This window comes from Canis aureus, chromosome X, assembly GCF_053574225.1.
Source record: "Canis aureus isolate CA01 chromosome X, VMU_Caureus_v.1.0, whole genome shotgun sequence".
NCBI classification, from domain to species: Eukaryota; Metazoa; Chordata; class Mammalia; order Carnivora; family Canidae; genus Canis; species Canis aureus.
Window position 1 is genome coordinate 4206312 of NC_135649.1, and position 27172 is coordinate 4233483.

At 48.2% G+C, this 27172-nt stretch overlaps 1 protein-coding gene and 1 long non-coding RNA gene across 2 annotated transcripts; one reads left to right on the plus strand and one right to left on the minus strand.

Annotated features, from left to right (window-relative positions):
- Window positions 1-8086: 8086 nt before the first annotated feature.
- FATE1 (fetal and adult testis expressed 1) lies at window positions 8087-14752 on the minus strand. Its single transcript, XM_077887323.1, has 5 exons — window positions 14551-14752; window positions 13400-13527; window positions 9768-9874; window positions 9284-9362; window positions 8087-8579 (listed from the first exon to the last, which is right to left on the minus strand). Exons 1-5 carry the CDS (start codon window positions 14654-14656, stop codon window positions 8448-8450), a joined length of 552 nt encoding a protein of 183 aa, XP_077743449.1. The 5' UTR covers window positions 14657-14752; the 3' UTR covers window positions 8087-8447.
- A 2685-nt stretch (window positions 14753-17437) lies between these two features.
- LOC144307754 (uncharacterized) lies at window positions 17438-27116 on the plus strand. The gene is made up of 2 exons (XR_013374474.1): window positions 17438-18506; window positions 26006-27116. It is a non-coding gene; the product is annotated as an uncharacterized LOC144307754 (long non-coding RNA).
- Window positions 27117-27172: the final 56 nt, after the last annotated feature.

Sequence of the window (27172 nt, forward strand, 5' to 3'; positions counted from 1 at the left end):
ACCTGGATTGAGAAGACAAACATGAGAATCCAAGGATAGCAAGGCAGCTAGAGTTTGCAGAATAGAGTACGGGGGAAGAGAAAGCTGCACAGAGAGAGAATTCTAGAGATCTGCGGAGTCCCTTTCAAGTTGTCAGCTGAGCATTTATCAACACATACCTATGAGGAACGAAGTTATCCAAGGCTGGGGAAAGAACCATTCCAAAAAACTAGAGTTACATTTCCCAACACTAACACAGGGCATGGAAGAGTGTCTGATGCCACCAACTACACTGGAAAACCTAGTAATTCATGGACTATCTGGTGATGTATCCAGGAGGATCCTGTTACTATAGTGGGGAATAATTTGTTCCTCGACTGAACACTGTTCTGGTCCTGCTGAAAAAGTCTGAAAAGCAAGACTCAAAAAATCAAACTCTCTCCAAATAAGTTAACTTCATACCAGGGCAAGACCCAAAAATATTTTTAAGAATAAAAAATAAGTATTTAGCATCCAACAAGGTAAACTTCACGATGTGTGGCATCCACTCCAAAATTACCAAGCATATAAATAATGTCTCTGCAATGAAGAGCAAATGATCAATCAATCAAAACAAACCCAGAACTGACACAAATTACCAGACAAGGGTATTAAAACAGTTAATATTACAAAGAGAAAAGAGAATCCGATAAAGAAAGAGGAAAGCATCAAAGAGCTATGGAACAACTTCAAGTGGCTTAACATAGGTGTTGGTGAAGTTCCCAAAGGAGGGGGGGAGAGAAAAAAATATTTGAAAAAATAATAGTCAAAATTTTTCCAAGTTTGACAAAAACTATAAGCCCACAGATACAAGAAGCTCAATGAGCTAAGCACAAGAAACATGAAGAAAACTACACCAAGTTATTCTATATGTTGGCAAATCGAACTCTAATTTAAAAAATATATACCAAAAAAAGGACTACATGTGCTGTGATGAGCCCTGGGTGTTGTATGGATGTGTCGAACACAGTATTGTATATCTGAAACTAAGATTACACTACGTTAACGAACTGGAATTTTAAATAAAAACTTCTTTTAAGAAAAAGAAAAGAAAACTACACCAGGGCATATTATAATCAAATTCCCCAAATATATTGATAATAAGAAAACCCTAAAAGTAGCCAGAAATATAAGACACATGATGTACAGTCACAAGAGTAAGGATGAAATCAAATGTCCAATGATAACAAAATAATAATGAAAATCCCTCTGCTGAGCTTCAGACTTTCCTTCCAACTTCCAACTGGACATTACTTTCTGGCTACCCTTGAACAGGGGCAGTTCACCTCATCCCAAATCACACTGAATCCACCACCACCATCAGCCCTTAGACAGACATTTGTGACTGACTGAGACTGCAAGCCTTCAGCTTCTGGCCTTCGAGGTGCCTTGGCACTCAAGCTTCTCCCTAAAGAGCATGTCCAGGCTCATTGTCCTTGTGCACAGCTTCCTGCCAAGTTCCCAAAGTCCTACAGTGAAGCCCGAGTCCAGACTACGCCACTCTTTTTGCCAGCAGCACCCCCCCCACTAGATCCTGTACTGCCTGAGGGCATACATCAGGTTCTGCATTGTTATGCACTGCATACCCATGTCTCACCACAGCTGGTTCCTGGAAAGCACTCCACACATGCTGATGGAAGGAAAAAAGGGATGGAGGGATGGAGGAGAAGACATAAAGGCTAGACTGTGGTGCCATTCTGAGAAATCTCAGAAGACAGAGCTTAGAAGAGGGAACTGCTAGTAGAGAGATTTCCTCCAGTGAATCCTTCCAGGTCACCGGGTATCCCAATGTCTTTTATCATTCAGGCCATCCTGGCCTCAGATTCAAGTTAAGACTAGCCAGATTTTTTTCTCCTATGACTTGGGAAGGGAAATCTTCCATAACTGACAGCCTAGAGAGGCAGATTCCGAGTCTCAGCCAGACGCTTATCACCCCAGATATTCAAATCCGGCCATTACATCAGAGAAGGTCCTGGGCTGCAGGCAGAGAATGGTACCAACAGGTAATGGGGATCATGTACATCATAGGTGGCAGGACAGTAGGGGCAAGCAAGCAGGAAAGCAGGGAGGTAAGGTGGGCAAGCAGTCAGTGACAAGGAGAGCCAAGAAGAAGCCAGAACCTGGGAGTGCAGGGACAGTTTCTAATTCATTAAGCAGCTACCATGTGCTAAGTACTTGCCCTGAGTTAATCCATTTAATCCTCACAACAACGTGACAAGTCTGATGCTATTGATATTCCCACAGCGTGGATTCACACCTAAGCAATCTTGCTCCAAAAAGTGATCCACCTTTGGTTCTGGCCAGCCATCCAGAGGTGAGGTTCTAGCCTGCCACTTTTATGAAACAGATGCTTAAGAACTATTTGTTGAATAAATTAAATCTCCAGAAGGATGCACAGGAAGCAGGGCTTTGTACAAAATGTCTGGGAGGTCAGTAGAGCTGGCCGTTCATTTGACAATGGGCTGCAGCCTCTTGTGTGGACACCATGACATCAGAAACTTGCCATGGTAAAAAAAAAAAGAAAAGAAGAGAAAGAAAGAAGAAAGAAGAAAGAAAGAAAGAAAGAAAGAAAGAAAGAAAGAAAGAAAGAAAGAAAGAGAAAGAAAGAGAAGAAGAAAGAAAGAAAGAAAGAGAAGAAAGAAAGAAAGAAAGAAAGAAAGAAAGAAAGAAAGAAAGAAAGAAAGAAAGAAAGGAAAGGAAAGGAAAGGAAGCTTGCCATGGTTGGGCTTCTTTTACCAAGATAGACTTTATTTCTTTACAGACAACTATGGGAATGGGGCAATATATCTGACATCAGCCACACTGAGTCCGTACTCCAGGCCAAGGAGGCCTCTCTTAGGATAGGCTGGACCCTAGAGACAGTAGCCAATCCCATATCCCCAAACCCTGTTGTCCTCACTGAGAAGCCCCTCTTGTGCTCTACATTTCTAGGTGCCCACAGGCCAACTCTATCTCTGGGTGCAGACATGCTGAGCCCTGGACTCAACATGTCCCAATCTGAAATGACCTTCTGACCCTAGCCCTGGCTTTTACCTCCACAATGCCTTATCTTAAGAAAGTCACACCTCTCCCCATGCGTGCTCAGTCCAGAAACCTAGGAATCATCCTTGGTACCCACCACCCCATCTGCAAAGCCTGTTGGTTCTACTGCTGAAATCTTTGTCCAATACCTTCTTCTTTCTCCAGCCTGACTGCTGCTTCCCCGGGTCTGGCCTCAACCTTGCCAAAGCTCTCTGACTCTTTACTTATTCACCTCCAGACTCCCAAGCCTACCTCTTCTCTACCTTCCGCACCATCAGGGTGAGTTTAGTAAGTCAATACCTGGGTCTGTCTGTCACTCCCGCTTCTAAAACACATGGACAAATGCCCTCACGTTAGAAATAAACTTCACCAGAGCAGGAATTTGTCTGTTTTGTTTAGTCATTAACCTCAAGACCCTAGCCCAGTGATAAGCACATATGTATTTGGGAAGTGAATGAATGAACGAATTAATAAACAAATAAATTTCCTGAACTTGCAGTTTCCCATATCTACACCTCGTTTCAGTTCACTATTCCCCACTTTCTTTGTATTGTAAACTTACCATGTCCTTACATTAGTTTACTGTGTCTCTCTCATAAAATGGTCAGTCACATCCATGTGAGCAAGGACTGAGTAGGCCTTATTCCCTGCTAAGTGCCAGAATTAGGGACAGTGTCAGGTACTTATTGAATGGATGGAGGAACCATCTACATGAGAAATACCAAACTCTGCTTTGGGGCATTCAAATCCCTTCTGGATCTCACCAGACCCACCTTTGCAGCCTCATGTCTTGTGGGGCCATCTCACTTTGGAGCCTGGTGGAGTGTGGCTATATCTGGTCCTGGCAGTTCTGAGGATGCTGCTCACACTCTGCCAACTGCAGGGCCACGACACTGGCAGGAAATCTAAACACCAGGCCACCCCAACATTAGCTGCTTCTTACGACCACAGGCCAACAAGGATGAAGCTGACACTTTCTGGACTGGCATCAAGATCAGCTGAAGGGCCAAAATGGAGAGCCTATCCCTGCCCCAGGCCTGAATGTGGAATCTTCCCTCAGCCAAAAGTTCCAAGAACTTCATTGCAGATGCTTTTGCCCAAATGGCAGAGGGGCTGGTTCTCAAAACCTGAGAGACCTGCAGTGGCCATTCTCCCTCAAGGCTCTTCAAAAGAAGCCAGGGTGCATTTGAAGGGCCAAAAACAAAGACTGCAATCCCAGTAGGGTTTCTGGAAGAAGCATTACATAACCCCCACCCCTACCTCCATCACTTCTCATATGCAGAGAGCCATGGAGCTCCGAGTGGCACATTCCATGCTCTGAGACTGGGATGCCCAGAATTGCCCTGGGTCAGGCAGGCAGTGGAGGAGGCAGGGGCAGGTGGTAAGGCCCACAGGCTTTTCCTTCCCTCCCACCAAAGCCTGTCTGGCCAAGCAGCCCTTCAGCCCCTCTATTCCAAGTCTTCCTCAGCCACTCTCCCTGCCACTCTCCTAGAAGAGAACAAAGACAGCTGCTTTGGGCCAATCCTAGCATGGCACTCAGTGCCTCCATACTTCTGGAGCCCCAGGATTTGATTCAGCTGCTTTGACAAAGGACAATGGTTCCCCACACAGTCACTTTCCCTCAGCTGGGAAAGACCAGTCACACGAAAGCCCTGTCAAGACACACTCTAGGACCTGCACACTTTCATGGGCTCCAGCTCCTACCGCATGGAGGCCACCAGCCCTGGTTACAAGAAGGTGCCAACCCTTGATCAGCGGCTGCTTCAACCCAATGCCAGCTCCTTTCCTCACCAATCAGATGGCTTCAGAGGCAGGGTGTCCCCTGGCCACAGTCAGCATCCGTTGGTCCGTCTGTGAAGCTTCCAACCAGAGATAAGCCCTTGGGGGTTCATCAGCACCTGAAGCCAGCAGTGACTTCCTGGTATTCCTGTTCCCAGGCCAGTAGGGTCCCTGATTCCCCCACACAGCTGGCAGCCTCCCAGTCAGAGAGCTGTCCCACCCCACCTGACACCAGCATGGGAAGCTGGCAGTGGCCCAGAGGAGCTCATGCCTACGGCTGCAGCAAGCTCAGGACCCTGGCCCCAGGGGGCATCTGCCCACTGGAGAAGCTGCCGTGCCTGCTGGCTGGATGCGTGACCCTCTCACTATGGGCCCTGTACAGGTCAGGCTGCAAGAAGGTGAAGGCTGGATGCTGGGCTGCCTGGCTGTGTAAGCTGCTTGTCCGCCCAGATCCACGAGCCAGCCCCTCCCAAGCTCCCTGAGGAGCCCTCCCTTACATGGAACATGCATCACTCAGGGCTTTGTGTCTGGGGACTCAAAGCTGCGAGCTCACTGCCCCTATGCACCTGCCTCCCGCCTTGGCCAAAGTCCTGGCCAGCCTACCTCCCAGAATGCAAGCCAGGGAGAAATCTAAGAGGGGCCATGGTTGGAGAAGTGAAAGACGACAAGAACCATCGGGTGACAGATCATTAACTCCTTTTCAAGAGGCCAAGTACAACCAAGCCCCCTCTGTGCACCTCACATCCTTCTCTCCACATGCCCACCTTCCTCTGCCAGGCTTCCCCAGCTGCTGGGAAGCCAACCTGAGACAGAAGAACCAGGATATGGAGTTTCAGCAATTACAAGGGCTGGTGGGGGTCTCAGTGCCAGCCTAGTGGGACAGGCATGATCAGAGGCTTATAGCTGCTATAGTCACCCGCACACGCATCTAGGAAACTGGCCCATCTCTCAGTGGGTTGTATGGGGCAGCTTACGTGAGATCCCATGCACGAAGCCCAGGACTCAAACAAGTAGACACATCTGCATAACACCAGGAAGTCACTGCTGGCTATGTCACATATGTGACCGTGAGAGTTTTCAGGGGTGCGTAGCAAGCTGATCGTGGGAGTTAGTTCTATAGTGAGGCTTAACACTGTGGGACAAGGGGCTTTGTTAGGTCCACCTGTAAGGTTTGCCTTTCTCAGGAGGCTATTACCAAGCAGGACTTGTGCAATTGTTCAGATTGTCACCTGAAGGCCTGGTAGGGGGTGCCAGCCCCCACAATAGGGCCCCTCCCAGAACTCTGCAGAGGAGCCCACTGCCTGCCTCTCAGGCCATCCTGGAGGCCAGCATGGGGCAGATCTAGCTCCAGTTCCCTTCTAGAGGCCTCTGTAGATGGAGCAGGCAAGGCTAGCAACAGTAGTCACACCACAGGGTGAGGTGTGGAGGGGAGCCAGGGTCTATGCAAGTGCTCCACCTTAGCTCACCTAGCCCAGGAGACATCTCTCCAGGGGGCTGCCGCAGTGTTTGTTTGCATCTTGGCTAAATTGCTCCCAAGGGTGAACCTTTGTTTCGCAACATATATTCAGCCAGACTTTTTCTGCAAACATGTCCGTGTCTGCTCTCACACACATGCACACCCATGTCCCAGAGGGCAGGTCTTGCTCTGACCCTCAGCAGACTTCTCTTTGAGCCTTCTGGCACAGCCAGCTGGAACAGAAAAGAGGGGCAGCTTTCAGAGGGCCACTCAAGGGCAGGCTTCCTGGTATCCTTAAATCCAGGCCTCTCTGCTCGGCTTGCCTGGCCTCCTTCCACATCCTCAAAGGCAGTGGGGACTTTGGACTTGTGGCTGTTCCCCTTGATAAGTCCCTGCAGCTTGGGCCCTGGTCTACCCTGAGGCTGTGGGGAGGGATGGGGTGGCCTACAAGGACGTTACCCAGCCTTCCTTTTAGCCCTTGGATGATTCCTGGGCAGCAGGGTCCATTTGGAGTGGACAGGGAGGCTCCAGGTCGTCTCCAGGCCTCTTGGCCTTTCCCAACTAGAAGCACTTGTGTCTGGAGGCCGCCCTCTCCCCATTCCACAGAGGGCCTTCCTCTGGCACTCCATTACCTTCTCTACTCTAGGACCAGAGGGGGAAGCTCTCAACTATCTTCATTAAGTGTTCTTGTCTCCACTTTCACCAGGGCCCAGACCCAGTGGCCACATGCATGGTATCCCACAGGGCTGACAGGCAGCCTCCCAGAGTCAAGAGTAGAAGAACCCCCTCGTTGTCTGGGGGCCACTAAGTATCAGAGGATGGGGCAGGAGCAAAGCAGGCCCACAGCTCCAGTCTCTCTCTCCTTCCCTCCTCCCTTCCATCCCTCTCCCACTGTCTCTCTCACATCTCTTCCCATTGTCTCTATCTCTGTCTCTCTGCCTCTGTCTCTATCTCTCTCTTTCTCTCTCTCTCTCTCTCACACACACACACAGTCATGTTGATTTTATATCTAATGACTAACATACTCTGTTACCTTTATAGATGAAGAAGCTGGACAGATTTGGGGGATTGGGGAAGGTCCAGTTAGCCACTAAAGCCAATGAGAATTTTCTGGGTCCCTGCCCCCCCAAGAGACATGTATTTATTGCTTGGCGCCAGGCAAAGGGGCAACAGCTCTTCCCAAGGTCTCCTGCAGCCCAGCGCATCTGGGATCAGGCCCCAAACAGTGACACTCCCATTTGTTCAGCCCAAGTCCCAGCGCCCTACCAGCAATCCGCCCTTTGTGAAATTAGCTTCATGGGGGCTGTGGACATGGGGGAGAGGGGCAAAGCCCCTCCATGTGGCCTCCCATTTGCCTCTAGAGCTGAGTCAGGGTGTTGCCCTCAGTCAGTCTGTATGAGACAGGCAGGGCCTAGGCTGGAACACAAGAGAACTCATTCCAGACCTAGCCCTGCCCCAGGCTTGCTGGATGACCCAGGGCCATGCTCTTCCTCTCAAGGACTCAGTTTCGTCCTAGGCAAATGGAAAGGCTTCTGGTGCACTCCAAGTTTCCTCTGATTGAGTCCTTGCAGCACCTGGCCCGGACACACTGTGGAAGAATAGCTTCCCCACGAGCACTCATGGGCATGAGCCCAACAGGAAGGACCTTGCCAAGCCCTGCCCCTCAGAAGGCTCCCTGCCTGGGCAGGGGATCTTGGGGGGGAGGGGACCAGGACCCCTGGGGTGGGGCATCAGTCTAGTCCCTGCAACAGTGACTGTCCACAAGGGCTGTCCCTACATGAATCCCGGATGAAAGAAGCTCAGCCACCAGGGTTTGCTGCTATCAGTAAGCGTTTATTGAGCATGTTCTGCGTGTAGAGCCCCGTACACAAAGTGGAAGAAAACTGGGAAGGCGCAGCCAGGGCCCTGCCACAGACGATGGAGCGGAAGGGACACCGAGGGCGCATTGGCAGGGTTCAGCTCTCAGATGGTGATCATGGAGCGCTGATGGGCCAGCAGGACACTGCCCTTTTCCGACCTCCCGGCAGCACAGGCCTCCCCAGGCCAGCGGGGGAGAGGTGGACAATGGCTCTGATGCTGCTAAGGGCTGCTGGGAGATGGAAGGAGCACGAGCAAGAGTGGGGCAGGGAGGAAAGGCAAGAGGAAGGAGAAAGGGGCTCGGGCGCTGGAGGCATCACTGGCGCATCCACAGCCACAGGTTGGCAATGCAGGCCGACACCAGCACGGTGAAGAACAGAGCTTCCCTGTGACGCCAGGTGGCGCCCTGGTCCTCCAGGGCTCGCAGGCGGCTGGTGATCACCTGCAGCTGTATGGACGAGGGGCTGGTGAGTGAGTGACGGGGGAGCCCATGGCTCACCCCTGGGGAAAGTACGAACTTAGTACAGGAAGGGGCTTTGCTGCCCTCTGGGTGAGAAGCAGGCAGAGCCTCTGAAACCAGGGGCTGGGGTCGGCCCAAGGGCCGGACCGCCTGTGTTGGCAGGCGCAGCGGCCTAGGCCCCTGGTTGGGGTTCCAAACCCCAGTTGTGTGGAGGAAGCCAGCCTGTCCCAGCTGTGCCTGGGGAGTTGGGGGAGGGCGTTGCAGTCCTGGGAAGCAGCCAGCACCTCCAGAGTGAGGGCTCCAGGATGGGTGACACCCAGAGGCTGAACAGGGCCACCAGAGCAGATGTGCCTCCAGGCCTGCTGTCCTCTGTCCCTAGGAAGACAACACCTCCGCCAGACCTCTTAGCAACATTCTCTCTGCACAGACTTCTACCCTTTTCTGTTGCCTCTTCATCCTCCTTTTGGCTTCTCCCATTCCCTCCCCACACATCTCAGGGAGAGACACAGAGCTGAGGCTGCCATCAAGATGGGACACGAGAGCCCCGAGGACCAAGAGGGAAAGGAGGGGAGCTTGACTTCACCTCTACTGCCAGAGGCTAAGATGACTTCAAAGGGGGTGGTCTGGTTGCTGCCGAGGCCCACCTGCCCCTTCCACCCTCCCAGTGGGTCCATGGCATGGGAGATACTTACCTGCCTTTTCATGACTTCCATCTCCAATCCATTGAGCTCTTCTAGGCCAATCTCTGTCATCATATCAGTCTCTGGGTTGCTGGGAAAGAAGAAAAGATGGAGGGTCAGAGGTGCTGGTGGTCCTTGGCCAGGCATGGCAGGGAGCATAGGAAGGCCATGAGGGCAAGCAGGTAAAGTCAGGGGCTTTTGTAGACAATGACTCTGTCTTCCTGAGTCCTTCACTTCCCATGTAAGTAGGTCCTGGGAGCTGAGGGCTGGAAGCCATCCTAGCCCAGGCTCAGGGTACTCAGAGTCCACAAATGGGTAAGAGGCCAAGAGTTTCATGAGTGATGGTGAGGGGGCAACAGAGCCCCAGAATTCCAAGCATGGCCAGCTGTTCACAACACCTTCCTGGTCAGTCTGCTTGCTAGCCCATCTGATCCACTCTGGTTTCTGCCCAAAGAGCTCCAGCTTTCCTCCTGCAGGGGCCTGGGATCTTTCTTACCGCTCATAATGGAACCTCATGTTTTGGAAGCCATGAGGATGCTCCTGGGAATGGGCATCACCGTGGCCTGGTTCTCTCAACATTCTGGGTAATGGCAGCTGGGGCCCCTAAAGAAAGGAATGGTCAGTAAAAGTAGCCTACTCAGTCTCAGCTGAGCAGCTGCCTCACACTACCCAAGACCAATGGTGTACCCTATCAGGAGTCATGTGGTAACTGATCCTCTGGAATCAGGGACTGGCAGCTTCAGACCACTAGAAGAGCCTGGGAATCCCACAAGTTGGCCAACTGTCACCACTCCACCCACACCATGGTCCTCAGTAGCTTCTAGCCATCCAAACGATGGGGAAGGAAGGATCCCTGTTCTCTGCCAATGCTGTCACATGCAGACATCAGCTGAGTCAGAGAGGAGAATAGAAAAACTCAGTTTTAGAGCTGAGTAAATTGAGGCTTGGCAAACGACTGGACTTTTCAAGGACACACAGTAAGTGTTGGAGCTCAGGATAGAACTCTGGCCACTGGGAGACTCTGAGTCTCTGAGTCTCTGAGTGAGCACATCTCTGAGTCCCTGAGTGAGCACAGCCATCTCAGCAGCTGTCATTTTTATCCGTATCTGGAGTGGATGTGTCTGGCCCACAGTTCTGGGGCTAGGGTATGTCATGCCTTGAGGAACTAGTGTGGGCTAGAGGAACAGAATGTGCCAGACCCACCTGGGTTCAAATCTCAGCTCTGGGCTTCCAATGCAAGAAGAAAAATGTCACAAGCTATTTGGTTTCACACATGCCACATGTCATTCTCTAAGCCCTAACCAACATCAAACCATTAAATCCTCATCACAACCCCTCAAAATAGGTATCACTATCATCTCATTTTGAAAGATTGGAAAACTGAGACACAGAGAGGTCATGTTACTTGTCCAAGTCACACAACAGGTAAGTCGCAGAGCAGTCATTTAAAGCCAGGAATGGGGGCAGCCAGGGTGGCTCAAAGGTTTAGCACCACTGCCATCAGCCCAGGGTGTGATCCTGGAGACCCGGGATTGAGTCCCACGTCAGGCTCTCTGCATGGAGCCAGCTTCTGCCTGTATCTCTGCCTCTCTCTCTCTCTCTGTCTCTCATGAATAGAAAAATAAAATCTTTTAAAAATAAAATAAAATAAATAAAGCCAGGAATGGTTGTGAATTTAGAATTATATGCATAATAATATATAAGAATTTTATAGCTAGCACTTTGATGGAGATTAAGAAAATCTATGAACTTCATTAACTCCTAGCTTCTGCCTACTACTTCAAATAGTGTTATTTTTATTTTCATTTACTCTTCAAGGCACACTACTTCCTCAACACCCAAATCAGCAAAACACTATCATGAAATTTTGGCCTTTCATGCTGTGATTCTGTCAAAGGTGGTGGTAGTTCCATTTGGGGGGGGTGCTCAAAAGTCAATGATAAATAGAATTGGTAAATTTCTTATTTCTAAATGTCTAATTTCTAAATTCAATATATTTAGTATATAATACATATCAGTATATCAGCTGTTTCTTTTTAAAGTATTCCTGAGGTCCTAAAAGGTAACTGTAATTAATCCAGATATTATATCTCCCCACTGCCCCCCCTCATCCCATTCTGCCTCAATCTCATGGGCATGGGTGGCTTGCTGGAGCCTGACCTGCTGGAGCAACCTGATTTGACTTCTGCCATTGGAGACGAAACCAATTCAGTATTTCTAGCTTATTTCCATTCCCAAGAGGTCTCTGGGAGCTCTTTTTCTCTTTATTCATTGGCAGTGGAATCACTTAGGCATTTATCATATCTCATTCCCTAGAACAGCCAGGCCTCCGGAATCTCCAATCTTATTGACTTTCCCCACTAGCTTCTGCAACAGTGTAACAACCATGGTGACTCTGGCTAACAGAATCTGCTACAGAACTACCTGACTCAACTGATTCCCTAGAATAGTCGAGTCATCCTTCCTCCAACATGGCTACCTTTTCCCAGTAATCTTTGCAACAATATGGCTGCCATTTTTTTTCTAGAACATTCCCTCACCCAGAGTGAATGTAGCTTAAAGGATTAGCTACAGAACAATGAGACTCAGATGATTTCCAAGAACACTGGGTTTCCCTTCCTCTGCAACCGAGTTGCCTTTTCCCAGTAACATTTGCAACAGTATAACAACCATTTTTCTAAAGCTTTCCCTCCCTCACAGTGAAAGTGTGGAACAGATTGGATACAGAACTTGAAACTCAGATGACTCCCTTCAACAGTCAGGTCCCTCTCCTCTCCAACTGGGTTCTCTTTTTCCAGCAACTTTTGCAACAGTATAGCAACCATGTTTCCAAAGCTGCTTCTCACTTAGCAGTGAATGTAACCTAAAGGATTGGCTACACAGTGAGAGATCTCACGGGATTCCCTAGAACACTCAGGTCTCCCTCCTCTCCAAAATGACCACCTTTTCCCAGTATCCTTTGTAACAGTGTACCTGCCAGTTTTCCAGAGCTTTTCTTAACCCACATTAAATGTACTTTAAAGGATTGGCTACATAATGGTCAGATTCAATTGATTGGATTTCCTAACAGCCAGGGAACATAGGAACCTAACTTGTCTTAATCTTTTTCCAGACTTGAGAATCATATTGTTTTATGTATGTATATTTCTATTTAATAGCGTAGATGAGGTCCATCTACAGTATCAAGGATTACTAATGTCTTTTACTTAAAGTCCACAGAGTGTAGATGCTAACTAAAATTCCAAAATGATGGGGATCCCTGGGTGGCTCAGCGGTTTAGTGCCTGCCTTTGGCCCAGGGCGCGATCCTAGAGTCCCGGGATCAAGTCCCGCGTCGGGCTCCCGGTGCATGGAGCTGCTTCTCCCTCCTCCTGTGTCTCTGCCTCTCTCTTTCTCTCTCTATCATAAATAAATAAATAAATAAATCTTTAAAAAAATAAAAATAAAAATAAAATAAAATAAATTCCAAAATGCCTTCATGGCAACACCTAGACTAGTGTTTGATGGAATAACTGGGAACTACAGGCTACCCAACAAACAGGTAAACTTGACCCTCATAGTGATCTAATCATTAGGGAAGCTGAGGGAGAATTTGGACTTAGACCAGAGACTGTAGGACCTGTATGGGGACAGTGGGGCCTCCAATGGCTACAGACAGATTCTTTCTTTCCTATCCTTCCTTCCTTTTATTCATCAATGATTCTCATGATTCCAGGCTGATTATTTAGTTGATAATTAAATAATTTATATAGTTATAATTTATATAGATAATGTAGATAATATAGATATAGGAAGGAAATATACATATAGAATTATTTATTTATAAAGGAAAGTGTCATTTCACACACAATAGAGTTTTGCAAAATAAAGTGTATATGTAGTCCCCAAGGAATATGTGAATCCGGTGTTCTGGAAACCCAAGGTTGAGCTCCCAGCCTACCAAAGGATGGCCCTGACCTCTCAAAGGACATCCCTGCCTTCATTGCCTCACTGGTACACAAAAGCTTTTTCCTTTGGCCCCAAGTCAACATCTGGCTCTGCTCAACCTACCGTCATGAAGCTGGAGCCCCTTTAGTCTGTTGTCCCAACCCCAGCCTAGCCACTGCATGCCAAGGACTCCATACAGTACCGCTTTCTTGCTCCGGTTGCCAGTCATATTCCAACCCGATTGACCTGCAGCAGAGCCAGCAGCCTTTGGATCCGCCTTCTGTCGCTGCTGAGAAGCACCCACAGACTGGGATCCATGCTCCATCATTTCTAGGCAAAAGAAGAGAGGCCCCAGAAACACCCATAGAGGCTATACCAAGGCTTCCTGGACACAGGACACACCAGAAAGAGGATAAGGTACCCAAACTTCTTAGGAGTCATTCAATATTCATTCACTGTTGTCCCCTGGCAGATCCCAAGCCTCAGTCTGTTCATTTGTTTAAAAGTTTAGTAAGTATTTCTTGAGGGCCAAACTCTGGGCTAGGTTACTGGAGGGAGAGCAATGACCAAGACACAAGATCTCAGCAATCTAGTAATCAACTGTCTATGTGTGCTTAGCTGAAGTGAGGGGTGCAAAATGGGTATAATCTATCAGTGTTAACTCAGATCAAGAGATACATGCTCCCAAAATGATAAGAACAGGGCAACATGGTGGAAGGAAGGGCTACTTCTAGAAAAGCCAGAAACACCTGTGAGGCAGAGACCTGAAAGACAAAAATGATGGCAGCCATGGAAAATCTAGGAAAACAGCATCCCAGGCAGAGGTAGCAGTCAACACAAAGGCTATCAGGAAGAATCAGCCTTCGGGTATTATGAGGACAAGTATAAATGCAGTGTGCTGTGGGTCATCATACCACAGCATGAAATATATTGAGGAGGTGGCATTGGCTGGCTCTTGTAGATCAAGGAAAGGAGTTTGGATTTTACTCTAAAGGAGGAAAAGGCATTAAAAAGGAGAGAGAATTGGTCTGAATGATCTTATAAATTGAGCGCTCTGGATACTTTGCCATAAACACAGTGGTAGCTTGGACAGGGGGAGATAAGGACCACACATGTGGATCCCATCCTACTCTCTCACAGGCTTCAAAATGCTCACATCATCAATACCTTTCCCCCCCAGCTTCCTGTTCATCAAGGCACAAATAGAGGTATACGCACACCAAGGCACAGACACACACATAGCCACACATACTTGCATATATATGACTCTTCCCAGCCATGAACACACCTTCTCCAACACATGTGACTGGGTGCAGACACCCAAAGGAAAGGGACATTACAGGGGCTCCTCACCTGCTATCACCAGGTGCTCCTGGCTTTTCCCATAGTTTCCAGGAACCAGCTCTTCAGCGATGGATGTTTCCATCTCCTCCTTGATAGTAGGGGGGCCTCCTGCCATCACAGCTAGCGCTTAGCTATTAAGCTATAGCCAGGATACACAGGAAGCTGGGCACAGAGCAGACTCTTGGAAAGTCTGCTCTTCCAGGGGCAGGAGCTCGAGGAAGATATATCTGGCCATGGGGGTGGAGCCACACTCTCCCACAGGACTCAGGCCTTGGACCCAGCACCTTGTGTTCCTGTTGTATCTTATTGGCTTGGTTCACAGTCTTCTCCCCTGCTACTCTGTAAGCAACTTAGGAGGAGGAGTTTCTGATACTTATCTCAGAAACTTTGCCTGTGAGAACTACCCTGGCTCTCGGGTCACATGATTTGGCCCCATTGAGGGGCCAGTGGGATCTACTCTCCATCATTTCTAAAGAGAGGTAGATACTGGCACAGGACCCCAAAGCCAGTCAGTAGCCAGAACAGGGTTAGATCCCAAACTTGTTGTGGCTTCTGCAAGCCCAGCTCTGGCAAGTATTTCAGGCCACAGCTCCCCTCAGGAGGCATCCTCTACAGAGCACATCTTGTTTCCCCCCAATGTAGAGTTCCCAGGGGAGATGGCCTTTTAATGCCTTGGGTCAGTCTGAGCAGGAACCATGAGAATCTAAGGAGGGAAGGGCAGGAAAGAAGGGATCTACCTGTAGCCACTGGAGGGCCCACTGTCCCCAGGCAGGCCCTGCAGTCCCTGGTCTAAGTCCAAATTCTCTCTCAGCTTCCCTAATGATTAGACCACTGTGAGGGTCAAGTTTATCTGTTCGTTGGGTAGCCTATAGTTCCCAGTTATTCCATCAAACACTAGTCTAGGTGTTGCTATGAAGTTATTTTGGAGCTTTGGTTGACATTTGCACTCTGTGGACTTTAAGTAAAAGAAATTACTAATCCTTGATAATGTGGATAGGCCTCATTTAATGAGTTGAAAGGCCTGAAGAGCAAAGACTGAGGTTTTCCAGCGAAGAAGAAATTTTGCTCAAGAATGCAACATCGGGAAACAAAAGCAAACAAAAACTCCTGGGACTAAATCAGAATACAAAGCTTTGGCACAGTAAAGGAACCTGTCAACAAAACAGAAAGGCAACCTAGTGAATGGGAAAAGATATGGGCAAATGATGTATCTGAGAAGGGGTTAAAATGCAAAATATATAAAGAACTGATACAACTCTCAGCACTAGAAAAACAAAAAAATCCAATTTAAGAAGGGGCAGAGGACCTGAATAGACTTATTTCCAAAGAAGACATACAGATGGCCAACAGACATGTGAAAAGATGCTCAGCATCACTCATCATCAGGGAAATGCAAATCAAAACCACCATGAGGTATCACCTCACCCCTGTGAGAATGGCTAAAATCAACAATACAAGAAACAAGTGTTGGTGAGGACATGGAAAAAAAAAAGGAACCCTCACGCACGGTTGGTGGGAATGCAAATTGGTGCAGCCACTATGGAAAATAGAATTGAGTTTCCTCAAAAAATTAAAAATAGAAATACTGTATGAAACAATAATCCCACTACTGGGTATTTACCTAAAGAAAATGAAACAAAGGGCAGCCCCGGTGGCTCAACGGTTTAGCGCCACCTTCAGCCCAGGGTGTGATCCTGGAGACCGGATCGAGTCCCATGTCGGGCTCCCTGCATGGAGCCTGCTTCTCCCTCTGCCTGTGTCTCTGACTCTCTCTCTCTCTCTCTCTCTCTCTCTCTCTGCCTCTCATGAGTAAATAAATACATTTAAAAAAATCTTAAAAAAAGAAAATGAAACAAAACAACAATAAAAAAAGAAAATGAAAACACTAATGTGAAAAGACATATGCACCCCTATTTTTATGGCAGCATTATTTACAACAGCCCAGATACAGAGTGACCTAAGTGTCCATCAATAAGAATATTGGATATCGAATGAGGAAGACATGACATATACACATACAGTGGAATATTGTGCAAACATTAAAAAAGATGAAATCACGCTGTTTGTGACAATGTAGATGGACCTAGTGGGTATTATGCTAAGTGAAATAAGTCAGACAGAGAAAGACAAATACCATATGATTCCACTCATATGTGGAGTCGAAAACAACAAACAAAAAGCACATTCAGACCTATAAATACAAAGAACAAACTGCTGATTTCCAGAGACGAGGGGGGTAGGGGATGGGCAAAATAGGTCCAGGGGAGTGGGAGATATGGAAGGAATAAATCATGGGAGTAAAAAGCACGGCAGGAACACCAGGAACACGGAGTCAGTGATATTAAAATAACATTGTATGGTGACGGGTGTCAGCTACAATTGTACTGAGCATAGCATAATGTACAAACTTGTTGAATCACTATATTGTACACCTGAAACTAATGTAACATTGTATGTGGACTATGCTCAAACTTTAAAAAAAAAAAACAATTTTTTTTAAAGACTGCAGCATCTCTCCCTGCCTCAGATTCCAATGTGCAGGCCTGCCCTGCAGATTTTGCCCTTGCAAGCCCCATAATGGCAGGAGCCAATTCCTCAAAATAAATCTCTGTATACACACACATAGGCATTTGCACATACATACATGTACTGACATAAGTCCTACTGGTTTCTTTTCTCTAGAGAACCCTGACTGATACAATCACCAGAGGTGAACCCTGGGCTCTAGGGAATAGCTCCAGAGTCCCTGGGGGGAAGAGGAGGTGATTTGCAAAAGGAACCAAGCCCAGCTGGGGCCAGGAAGAGGAGGGAAGAAGAGGAGGAAGCAGGGAAGGAGGAGGGAGGAAGGAAAGTGTGAGAGAGAAAAGGAAGGGCTGCAACTTGCCTAGAGAGGGTGACATGGTCTGGACTGCCTGGCCCCCTCCCTGGCCCCACCTGTCCAGCACTGGGACTAATCTGGAGCCCAGCAGACCCAGGCCCTGCCTGCATTCCTGAAGGCCCTGAGGAAGCCCTTCCCAGATCCAGTGGAGCAGCTGCAATGAAATCCGAGCTTTCTGGAAGGCCACCTTAAGAGTGGAGAAGTGTGCTTTTGGGGGACCCAGGAGCCTGGGAAGCAGGAACCATAGGCTTCTGCTGGCCAGGGCTGCCAGACTGAGCAAATACAAATACAAACCGCCAACTAAATTTGAATTTCAGATAAAGGACAAGTAAGTTTCTTTTTTTTTTTAAGATTGTACTTATTTATTCATGAGAGACACAGAGACAGAGAGGCAGAGACACAGGCAGAGGGTGAAGCAGGCTCCCTGCAGAGGGGCCCCAGATGCGGGACTCAATCCCAGGACCCCAGGATCACGCTCTGGGCCAAAGGCAGGTGCTCAACCACTGAGCCACCCACGGGTCCCAGGACAAGTAAGTTCCTAGTGTGAGTACACTCTGCGCAACGTTTGAGACAAACTTACACTGAAGATGTATTCTCACGGTTTATCTGATATTCACAATTGACTGTGTATCCTTTATTTTATCTCTGGCAGCCCCTGTGCTCTGCCCATTCTAATCATGATCTCACGATTTGGCCTTGATCAAGTCTTTCCTTTCTTTGGGCCTCTGTCTCCACACTGGACGATGGAGCTAACAATCCCTACCTTACAGCGTGGCTGGGAAGCCTCCACTGCCTAGTGTGACAACCTTGGGGCCCGAGGCCTGGAAAATCCCTAGAGCACAGGGGACTGGGCCAAGCCTTATGGCGCCTGAGAAAATGGCTCATGCTTAGTGAAGGTGGGGGGCTACAGAGACCTAGACCCCAGTGGAAGGCTCCCAAAGAAGAAGGCCAGAAAACACAAAGCTCTTTTCACCCTGGAGATTAGACAGATGCCTCTGGAAAGAGGAAGGAGGGGCCCAGAGAACATCTGGCCGAGATGTGTGTATACGTTTGCAGTGCTCTACACAAATGAGATCATACATTTGAGGTACGTGCTGTTCCGCAGTTGACTGTTGGTTTTGGTTGGCTTTTTTTTTCTTTTTTTTTTTCCAAGTACCTGACACATATTAGGAAAACCCTTATAAAAGGTAAAAAGAAAAATGCATAGAAGTGTGTGACCTTACATGTACACATTTACATGAAGGGAAGGACAGGGGGTTCTTGTCTATCACTTTTCTTAAAAGGGTTTTGTGGAATTTCCCCCCAGTTTATTGAGAAATATGCAAGTTGCTTTTTTAAGTGCACAGCGTGCCTTGGGGATCTTGCATGTCAGAACAAATCTCCCTCACGTCTTTGAAACACAGCTTTTGCTGCACAGCTGCGCCCCTGTTTATTGACCTGTTCGTGGACATTTTAGGTGTCTAAAGCTTTTCGCTTTTATAAACAAGATGCAGTGAGCGTTCCTGGACATGCCTCTTTGCACACATATGTAAATATTTTTGTAGGGCGGGTGCCTAGAAGTGGAATTGTGGGGTTCTAGGGTGTGCATGTTGACGATTTTTGCTAATATTGACCAATAATCTCCATGCCCCTCCTAAGAGACTGCAGCAGGTGGGACCTCACCAAGTGGAAGAAAGTTCTGTTTTCTTCAGAGCCTTATCAGCAGGAGGTATTATGAGACTTTCTAAAAGGCATTGGTATGATGGGTAGAAAATGATATCTATCTTATTGTTGCCTTAACTTTATTGCTTTAATTATGAATAAACCTGAGCAATTTTTAATATGTTTATTGATTTTTCTGTATTTCTTTCCCGTGAACTGTCTGCTGGAGGGCTTGGATCCTTATTAAAATAAGAGTGGTTTTATTAACAGAAAAACATGGGGATGAAAGCTCCCCCTCCCTTCAAGCTAAACGTCTCCAAAGAAAACATATCATCTTTTTCCCTAAAGGTGATCATGAGCACAGAGCCTCCACTGGGAGCCAAACAAATCCAGTTAATTGCATCCTCGTTTGTGCTGAAATCTAGAGAGCATCCAGCCCCCCACAGAGCAGGTGTCTGACTCCGGCTGCTGCCTGCCTGTCTGCCTGCCTTTGTCTTACGTCTGTCTGTCCCTCTGCCTGCTGGAGCGCAGGCCTCCGCCAATGCCTTCCAACCACTGGCCTTTTCCATCTGTTCAGCCAGCCATGTGCTGGACTCAGATTCCTGACAAGCATGGGGCCCGGCAGTGCTGTGCACCGCCTGCTCCCACCTCCCTGGCAAGTAGCAGTAGAGGGTGACAGGAACCCAGGCCAGGATCAGCACACCTGGGAGTGACACCAGGGCAACTTAGGCTAGTTGTTTCCCAAGCTCTGAGCATCTGTTTCCCATCTTCACATGGAAGATTGGGCAAAACCCAGTTTTAAACTATGTTTTACTGTTGCAGGGAGGTATGTTGAGGCTACTTGGGCTTCAAGGCAGGCTCCAGCCTCTCTTCACACAGAGCAGCTCTGCTTTTATCCACTTTCTCATATCCGGGTTCTAGGGAAGAGACCATTCGAAGCCAATATCCGGGTTCTAGGGAAGAGACCATTCAAAGCCAATGGGCACAATGGTCCATGACATCCCAGCTCTGCTCAGAGTCCAGTTTCAGGCCAAGCGAGTAACCTGATTGGGGCTGCAAACTCAGATCCCAGGCATCTGGGAGTTTCCTCTCCACTTGTTAATGAAACTTATGAACCTATAAACAATTCTCCTTCCTGCTCCTGGAAGCAGCTGGCACTGATGTCATCCCTGGAGCCCCAGGGCCTCCCCAACCAGAAGGGAAGGGGAAGGGGAACTAGTGCAGCCTTGCAGCTGTCCCTCCGTTCCTTAAAGAGACAGGAAGGACAGATGCCTAAACTTGAGTCACTTCATAAGCAGAGAGGGAGAAATAAGTGGCAGGAGCATGTGGGGGCAACCCTTCAGACTCATCCCCCCGCCCCCGCAGAGACAGGGCCACCAGCAGGAGGTTATAGAGAGCTCCTCAATTTCCAAATGTGGGCCTCTCTCATTCAGTATGACTGTCATGAATCACGACTGACTCGGTGCCAAGCCCTGAGACCAGGGACAAGTTTCCTGTCTTCGTGGAACTTATGCTTAGAGGGCAGACAAGAACAAATAGACAGGAAGGCAGAAAGCCCATGGGTCTGAGGGACGGTAACAGGGGCTCATTTTTTTGGCAGTCCTGCCCTGAATCCGGCTACACTCTGCCTTCCTGGAAGGGTCGTAGGTACTCTCTTGAGCTTTGTCAACCTAAGAGCAAGAGACTGACTCTTGTCCCCAAGACCGACAGCCTCTGCCTACACACCTCCAGGACAGCTCACTGCTTCCCGAGGTGGCTTGGACTGGGTGGAAATGCTGGTCACACACCCCACCTCCCAAACTGGTCCACCCTGGAGGGAGCAGCCCCAGCAGAAGTGGGGTAAAGACACTGACACAGCCGCAGCCCAGACTGACAAGCTTATGTCTCAGCAGCCATGTCTCTCCCTGCAGCCCCTGGGGCAGCCCCCACAGGAGAACTCAAGTGTTGCTAGCTAGGCACCTGGTGGGGAACTCAGGACTGCCCTGTGTGCACGTGGACGTGGGACAGAGCAGCCCTGAAGAGCAAACACTGGGAAGCTTGCCTTCTGCCTCCCGGTGGAGCCGGCTGCTGTCTCTGTTGTTCATGTCTTCTCTCCACTGGCCTGAGAATCCCTTGCCCCAAAAGCTGGCAGCAGATTTGGAAACCGAGAGGGATTTAGTTGTCTGCTTGCCACTCACTTTTGCCCCATGTGCAGGGAATCCTTGGAGTGGGTGGGAAAGGCCTTCCTTCCTGATCCTAGCTAGAGGCAACGGTGTCAGATAAGGTGACCTCACAGAACCCGCAGCCTTCTTGTTTGCAGGGTGACTCCCCAGATTGAGATGCATCTGCTCTCAATTGTTTCTATGTCCAATGACTGAGACGTGAAGTGTATGTACAATTCAGGAGAATCAGAAGCCAAAGGAAAATGGCCAACAATAATGAAGAGGTGGAAAAAAGTGGTGCAAAGTCTCAGACACTGACCAGCTCAAAAGCATAAGCAATGGCAGCTCTTCTGAGCCAGAGAACAAGGTGGAAGAGAGGAAAAACCCAAGGTGAGAAAGACAGGCCTGAGAAGCTGTAGACAAGTAGATACTTTTCCTGTTATCCCCCATTTTATTTTATTTTTTTAAAAGATTTATTTATTTATTTATTATTAATTTATTTATTTATGATAGACATATATATATAGAGAGAGAGAGGAGGAGGGAGAAGCAGGTTCCATGCCGGGATCCCGACGTAGGACTCGATCCTGGGTCACCAGGATCCGCGCCCTGGGCCGAAGGCAGGCGCCAAACCGCTGAGCCACCCAGGGATCCCCTATCCTCCATTTTAGATGCACAACCTGGGCCCAGTTCACTTAGCAATTCGGTGGCAGGGCTTAGACGCAAACCAGTGGCTTCAGACAGGTGACCTGGGGTCCTCGGAGAAGAGGAGAAGGCCCCAGGGGGGGACTGGCTCAGGAGAGCCTCAGCAAACCTCCTCCAGCCCCGTCCCCCCTTGCCCTGCCCTTCACTCTCCCAAGACAGCGGTGGATCAGAGCCCAGGCTCTGAAGTCCAGCTGTCCCCTCCCCACAAGCCCTTAGGGTTGGAGGCCTAGCTCCTCACTTAGTAGCAACGTGCCTTGGTGGTTCTGTTGGGAAAAGGCGGGTCACGAGGCATGGCATATGAAACACTGAGCTCCTACTAGAGTTAGTGCTTGAAGCCCAGCTGCTGGGATTCTCACAGAGGCCACAAAGCCTCCTCCTTGCTCGTTACAATAGATGAGCTGCAGTGCTGCTAGCAAGGTTGGTGGCCCCCTGTACTTGGGCTCATCTCCAGCTCTATCAGTAACCCAGCTCTGCGCTCTCCAAGGCCTTCAGCTTCTCCCCCCTTGCTAAGATAATTCTCTTCAACAAGGAAATATCATCACTTCTTTCCCAGCATGGGGATGTTGGTTCCATTAGGGCAGAGACCTTGTCAGCCTCACTCACCACTCTGTCTCCCATGCACTTGGCATAAGACCTGACTCATGGTAGGAGCTCATTAGGTAGTTGTTGAAGTAAGATGACCTGGGATCCCTGGGTGGCTCAGTGGTTGAGCCTTCAGCTGAGGGCGTGATCCTGGAGTCCTGGGATCGAGTCCCATGTCGGGCTCCCTGCACAGAGCCTGCTTCTCCCTCTGCCTATGTCTCTGCCTCTCTCTGTTCTCTCATGAATAAGTAAATTAATATTTTTTTAAAAATAAATAAATAAATAAATGAAATGACCTGAAAATTTTAAAAAGGGGAAAAAACTGTCTTCCCTTAGTATCTTATCTCACTTACTTATGCTACTGTCCTTTCTCAACTCCTTGAAAGTGTCACCCCCACTGTGCATGCACACTGTCTCTGCTCCTTTACCTCCCAGACATTCATCTCCTCATTCTAGTCTGCCTTTCTCATCTGCAACTCAATTGAAACTGCACCAGGCCAAAGCCACCACTGACCTCCCGGCTCCATCCCATGAGCCCACTCCACTCTTCATCTTACTTGACTTCTTGGAAGCATTTCACATCATTGTCCTTTCTCCTTCTAGAAACATTCTCTCCTCTTGGTTTCCAGGACTCTGCACCCCCATGGTTTTTCCCCCTGCCTCTGGCCTCTTTCCTGGCTCATGGGTTCACACACAAGACTTCATTTATCATCCTTTTTGTATAATCTTTTTTAGATGATAAAGTGAATAGAATTCCGGTAAGCAGAATAATACCCCCCCCCCCCGAAAGATGTCAATGTCTTAATCTCCAGATACTGGGAATATATCAGTTTTCATGGCAAAGGTTGAAGATGGGATCCAGTTTGCTAATCTGCTGGTAAAAATAGGAAGTTTGTCTTGGATTACCGAAGTGTCCGGTATAATCACAAAGGTCTATAAACATGGGAGAGTGACAAATACAAAAATGTCAGGGTGATGGGATGTGAGAAAGACTTAACTATGCAGCATTTTTTTTTCAATTGCTTATGTTGGATTCTTTCCTCATTAGCAAAGAATTTCATTCAGTGTAATTGTACAAGTAGCTTTGGGTATGTTTATCATCTTTATGGTAACTTGACCCTAGTCCTCCCGCCTTAGTCCCCTCAGACACACTCCACACCACACACTTCGCATGCTCCCCCGACCTACTCTTCCTCTGCTATGACCCTTCCCATTGAATGGTTTTATGCCTCAATCTGAGCCTCTAAGCCTCAGAGTCATCTGGGACTCCTCCCTACCCATCCCAACCAATCAGTCACTATGCATAGTCCCATCCCACCTGTGATAGTAAATTTTACGTGTCACCTTGACTGGACCGTGGGGTGCCCAGATTAAGCCTTGTTTCTGGGTGTGTCTGTGAGGGTGTTTCTGTATGATATCAACATTTGAATCAATGGACTCAGTAAGCAGATGGCCCTCCCCAGTGTGAATGAACATCACCCAATCCATTAAGAGCTCGAATAGAACAAAAGGAGCTCACATGCCGTAATGAGCATGGGGTGACATATAGAAATGTTGACTCACTACATTGTCCACCTGAAACTAATATGACACTGTATGTTAACCATGGAATTTCAGTAAAAACTTTTTAAAACAGATAAAGCACAGATGCTCACAGACACAGTTCAAAGCTGTGGCAGCTGGATACTGAGGCACCAAGTGCAGCTGGTGAGGAAAGAGCCTGGTGGTGTGGCTCCTGCTGCTCCGAGTGCACACAGCCCGTGGACCAGATCACTCCAAGACAAATGTTGGACGATGGATGCTACTGTTGCTTTTGGCCTATTTTTATAAAAGCAAAAATCTTCTGCTGGCTTCTTTCAGTTAGCGAAAACAGGTGCTAATGCAGGTCTTTCATAAAACCCAAGTGGCATAAAGCAAACTTTTGAAAAGCGGGGGGTGCCCATAAGTCCAACTCTCTATCTCTGTATACGACTCCTACTGGTTCTGTGTCTCTGGAGAACCCTGATACAATATCCTCAATATATTATTCAGTGTTTGAGCAAAAAGCTTCTCAGTAGTCTACTTCTCTCTGTCTCCTCTGTCACTACCCCAGCCAGTGCCATCACCACCTCTTGCTTGGATGACGGCATAGCCTCGTACCTTATCTCTTGGATCTTATTGTGACCCCTTCAGCCCATTACCCACATAGCAGGCAGACTATTTTAAATATAACACTCAGCATAATACCCTCCAGTTCCATCCACCTGGAAGCAAATGGTGGGTATTTGTCGTTTCTAATGGCTGAGGAATATTCCATTGTATACAGAGACCACAGCTTCTTTATCCATTCATCTTTATGCTGAGTGAAATAAATCAATTGGAGAAGGACAAACATTATAAGGTCTCATTCATTTGGGGACTATAAAAAATAGTGAAAGGGAATAAAAAGGAAAGGAGAAAAAATGAGTGGGAAATATCAGAAAGGGAGACAGAACATGAAAGACTCCTAACTCTGGGAAACGAACTAGGGGTGGTGGAAGAGGAGGTGGGCAGGGGGTGGGGGTGACTGGGTGATGGGCACTGAGGGGGGCACTTGATGGGATGATCACTGGGTGTTATGCTATATGTTGGCAAATTGAACATCAATAAAAAATAAATTTATATAAATAAATAAATAAATAAATAAATAAATAAATAAATAAATAAATACAACAGGCCTGGCCATGTCCTCTTGCTCCTCAAAGCACTCCTCAGTGCCTTCCCATTCTCACTGCAGAGTAAAGACTATAGCCCTGAGTGTAGCCTCGGGGCCCTGCATGGGCTGCCTTCCCTCAGCCTCTCCAGGCTCATCTCGCTCAAAGATTTCCCCTTATGCTACCCTGGAGTCTTCTGTTTCCTTAAAAACTTGACAGCCTTGTTGGACTCTAAACCCCTTCACGTGGCATTCCTCTGTCTGATTTAATTGTCTTCCATGCTCTTTGCCTGACTGATTCCTACTCATCCTTCAATCTTTAGGTTGGGCATGGCTTCCTTAGGAAGGCTTTCTCTGGCAGCCCGCAGCCCCAGCCCCCCAGACTTTCCCTAGCAGAAACTGCAACACACGTCATTGCTGTGGCTTATCTAATGCTTTCCCCACAAAACTAGTCCCAGAGTTCCAGAAAGATAGGACCTAGGATGTTACTATACTCCCTTCCAGAGCCCCATGGCCTGGCTTGAAGCTTGTAGAACACCATGCTCTGTCAGCACCTACCCCCCTATGCCCTTATCAGCCCCAGGATTCAGGAGTTCTAGGAGTGACTGGTCTACTCAGTGCGCTGCTGCGATTTAGTGTATCCAATCTGATATGAAATGATAGCCGGCCTCTGTTTTGTAGCACATAAAGCCTGGTGACACTGAATCCATCACGCAGTGTAAGTTCCTCGGAGAAATTGCTGAACGTCACTGTTATTGGAGCTGCTAGTCTTGTGATTCCTAAAAACAACATATTTTTCCTATAAACAAAATGTGAGTGGTCACAAACATTTTGTCTATTTTTCAGGCTTTGGGTTCTCACATCACTCTCCCCAGAGGAACCCTGGAAAAACTATTCTGAAGCCCACTTCTCTCCCAATCCCATCTGGCCTGTTGGGACCTTTGGCAACTGTCCCAGACCTGTCCGTTTGTGGCAAGGAAGAAACTGCTCTAGGAGGCCTGGTTTGAGGCTGACAAGGTGCCCCTGTCTTCACTGGCCTCTCAGAGAAGTCCTGATGTCCACCCCTAAGCTTTTCCAGAGCGTGTGTGATGTGCCCAGGGTTGGGATAAGGAGCAGCAAAGACTCTCCCTGCTACAAATGGAATGTTATAGCCTGAATTGTGTTTCCTGCCCAACTCTCACCCCCAAATTCTTATGTTGAAGTCCTGACCTCCAATACCTCAGCATATGACGGTATTGGGAGATAGGATCTTTAAAGAGGTAACTGAGGTTAAATGAGATCAAGAGGAGATTAGGACACCGACACACACATAAGGGAGACCATGTGAGGTCACAGGCAGAAAAGAGTGGTCTACAAGCCAAAGGGAAAGGCCTCAGAAGAAACCGACCCTGCCAACGTCTGGCTCTCAGAACCCCAACCTCTAGGATCCTAAGAGAATACATTTCCATCATTTAAGCCATCCAGGCTGTGGTACTTTGTTATGGCCACCCGAGCAAACTGACATGTGAACCCTGGGTCTTAATTGGACAAAAGAATCAATCGACACATTTTATTTCATTGAACACTGACTGTGAGCCACTGTGCTGAGTTCTGAGGAAGAAGTGAGGAGAAAAATGTTTTACACGGTCCCTGCCCTTGTGGAATTACCAGTTGGGCAGGAGGAGGTGTGGGGACGCTGGCAGGTTGGACAGGCCACAGGAAATCAAAAGCAAAGTGACCTCCCAAGAAGACTAACAGTGTCATCTGAGTGGCCAGGGTGGGACAATCAGGGCAAATGTGAGTTCCCGCGATGAGGGCAGCACTTCCTGCTCGTGAGACCTTGGCCAAATGGCATACCTCCCTGGCCTTCCTTCCCTCAGCTCTCACAGGTCTCTCGGGAGGACTGTCTCAGTTATTGTGTCCATAAGGCCTGGCATACTCCAAGTGCTCAATAAATGCTGGCTATGATCATTTCCAAGCACATCTCACGGATCCTTCCGACGATCCCTCCATCCCTTTGCTAGGTGCAGTCTC

Coding starts and splice junctions, on each gene's coding strand:
- FATE1 (XM_077887323.1), bottom strand. CDS start 14,656: ATGGCAGGAGGCCCCCCTACTATCAAGGAGGAGATGGAAACATCCATC. Junction 13,528..14,550: donor GGAGCACCTGGTGATAGCAG/GTGAGGAGCCCC, acceptor TCTTTTGCCTAG/AAATGATGGAGCATGGATCC. Junction 8,580..9,283: donor TGGAAGTCATGAAAAGGCAG/GTAAGTATCTCC, acceptor TCGTCCATACAG/CTGCAGGTGATCACCAGCCG.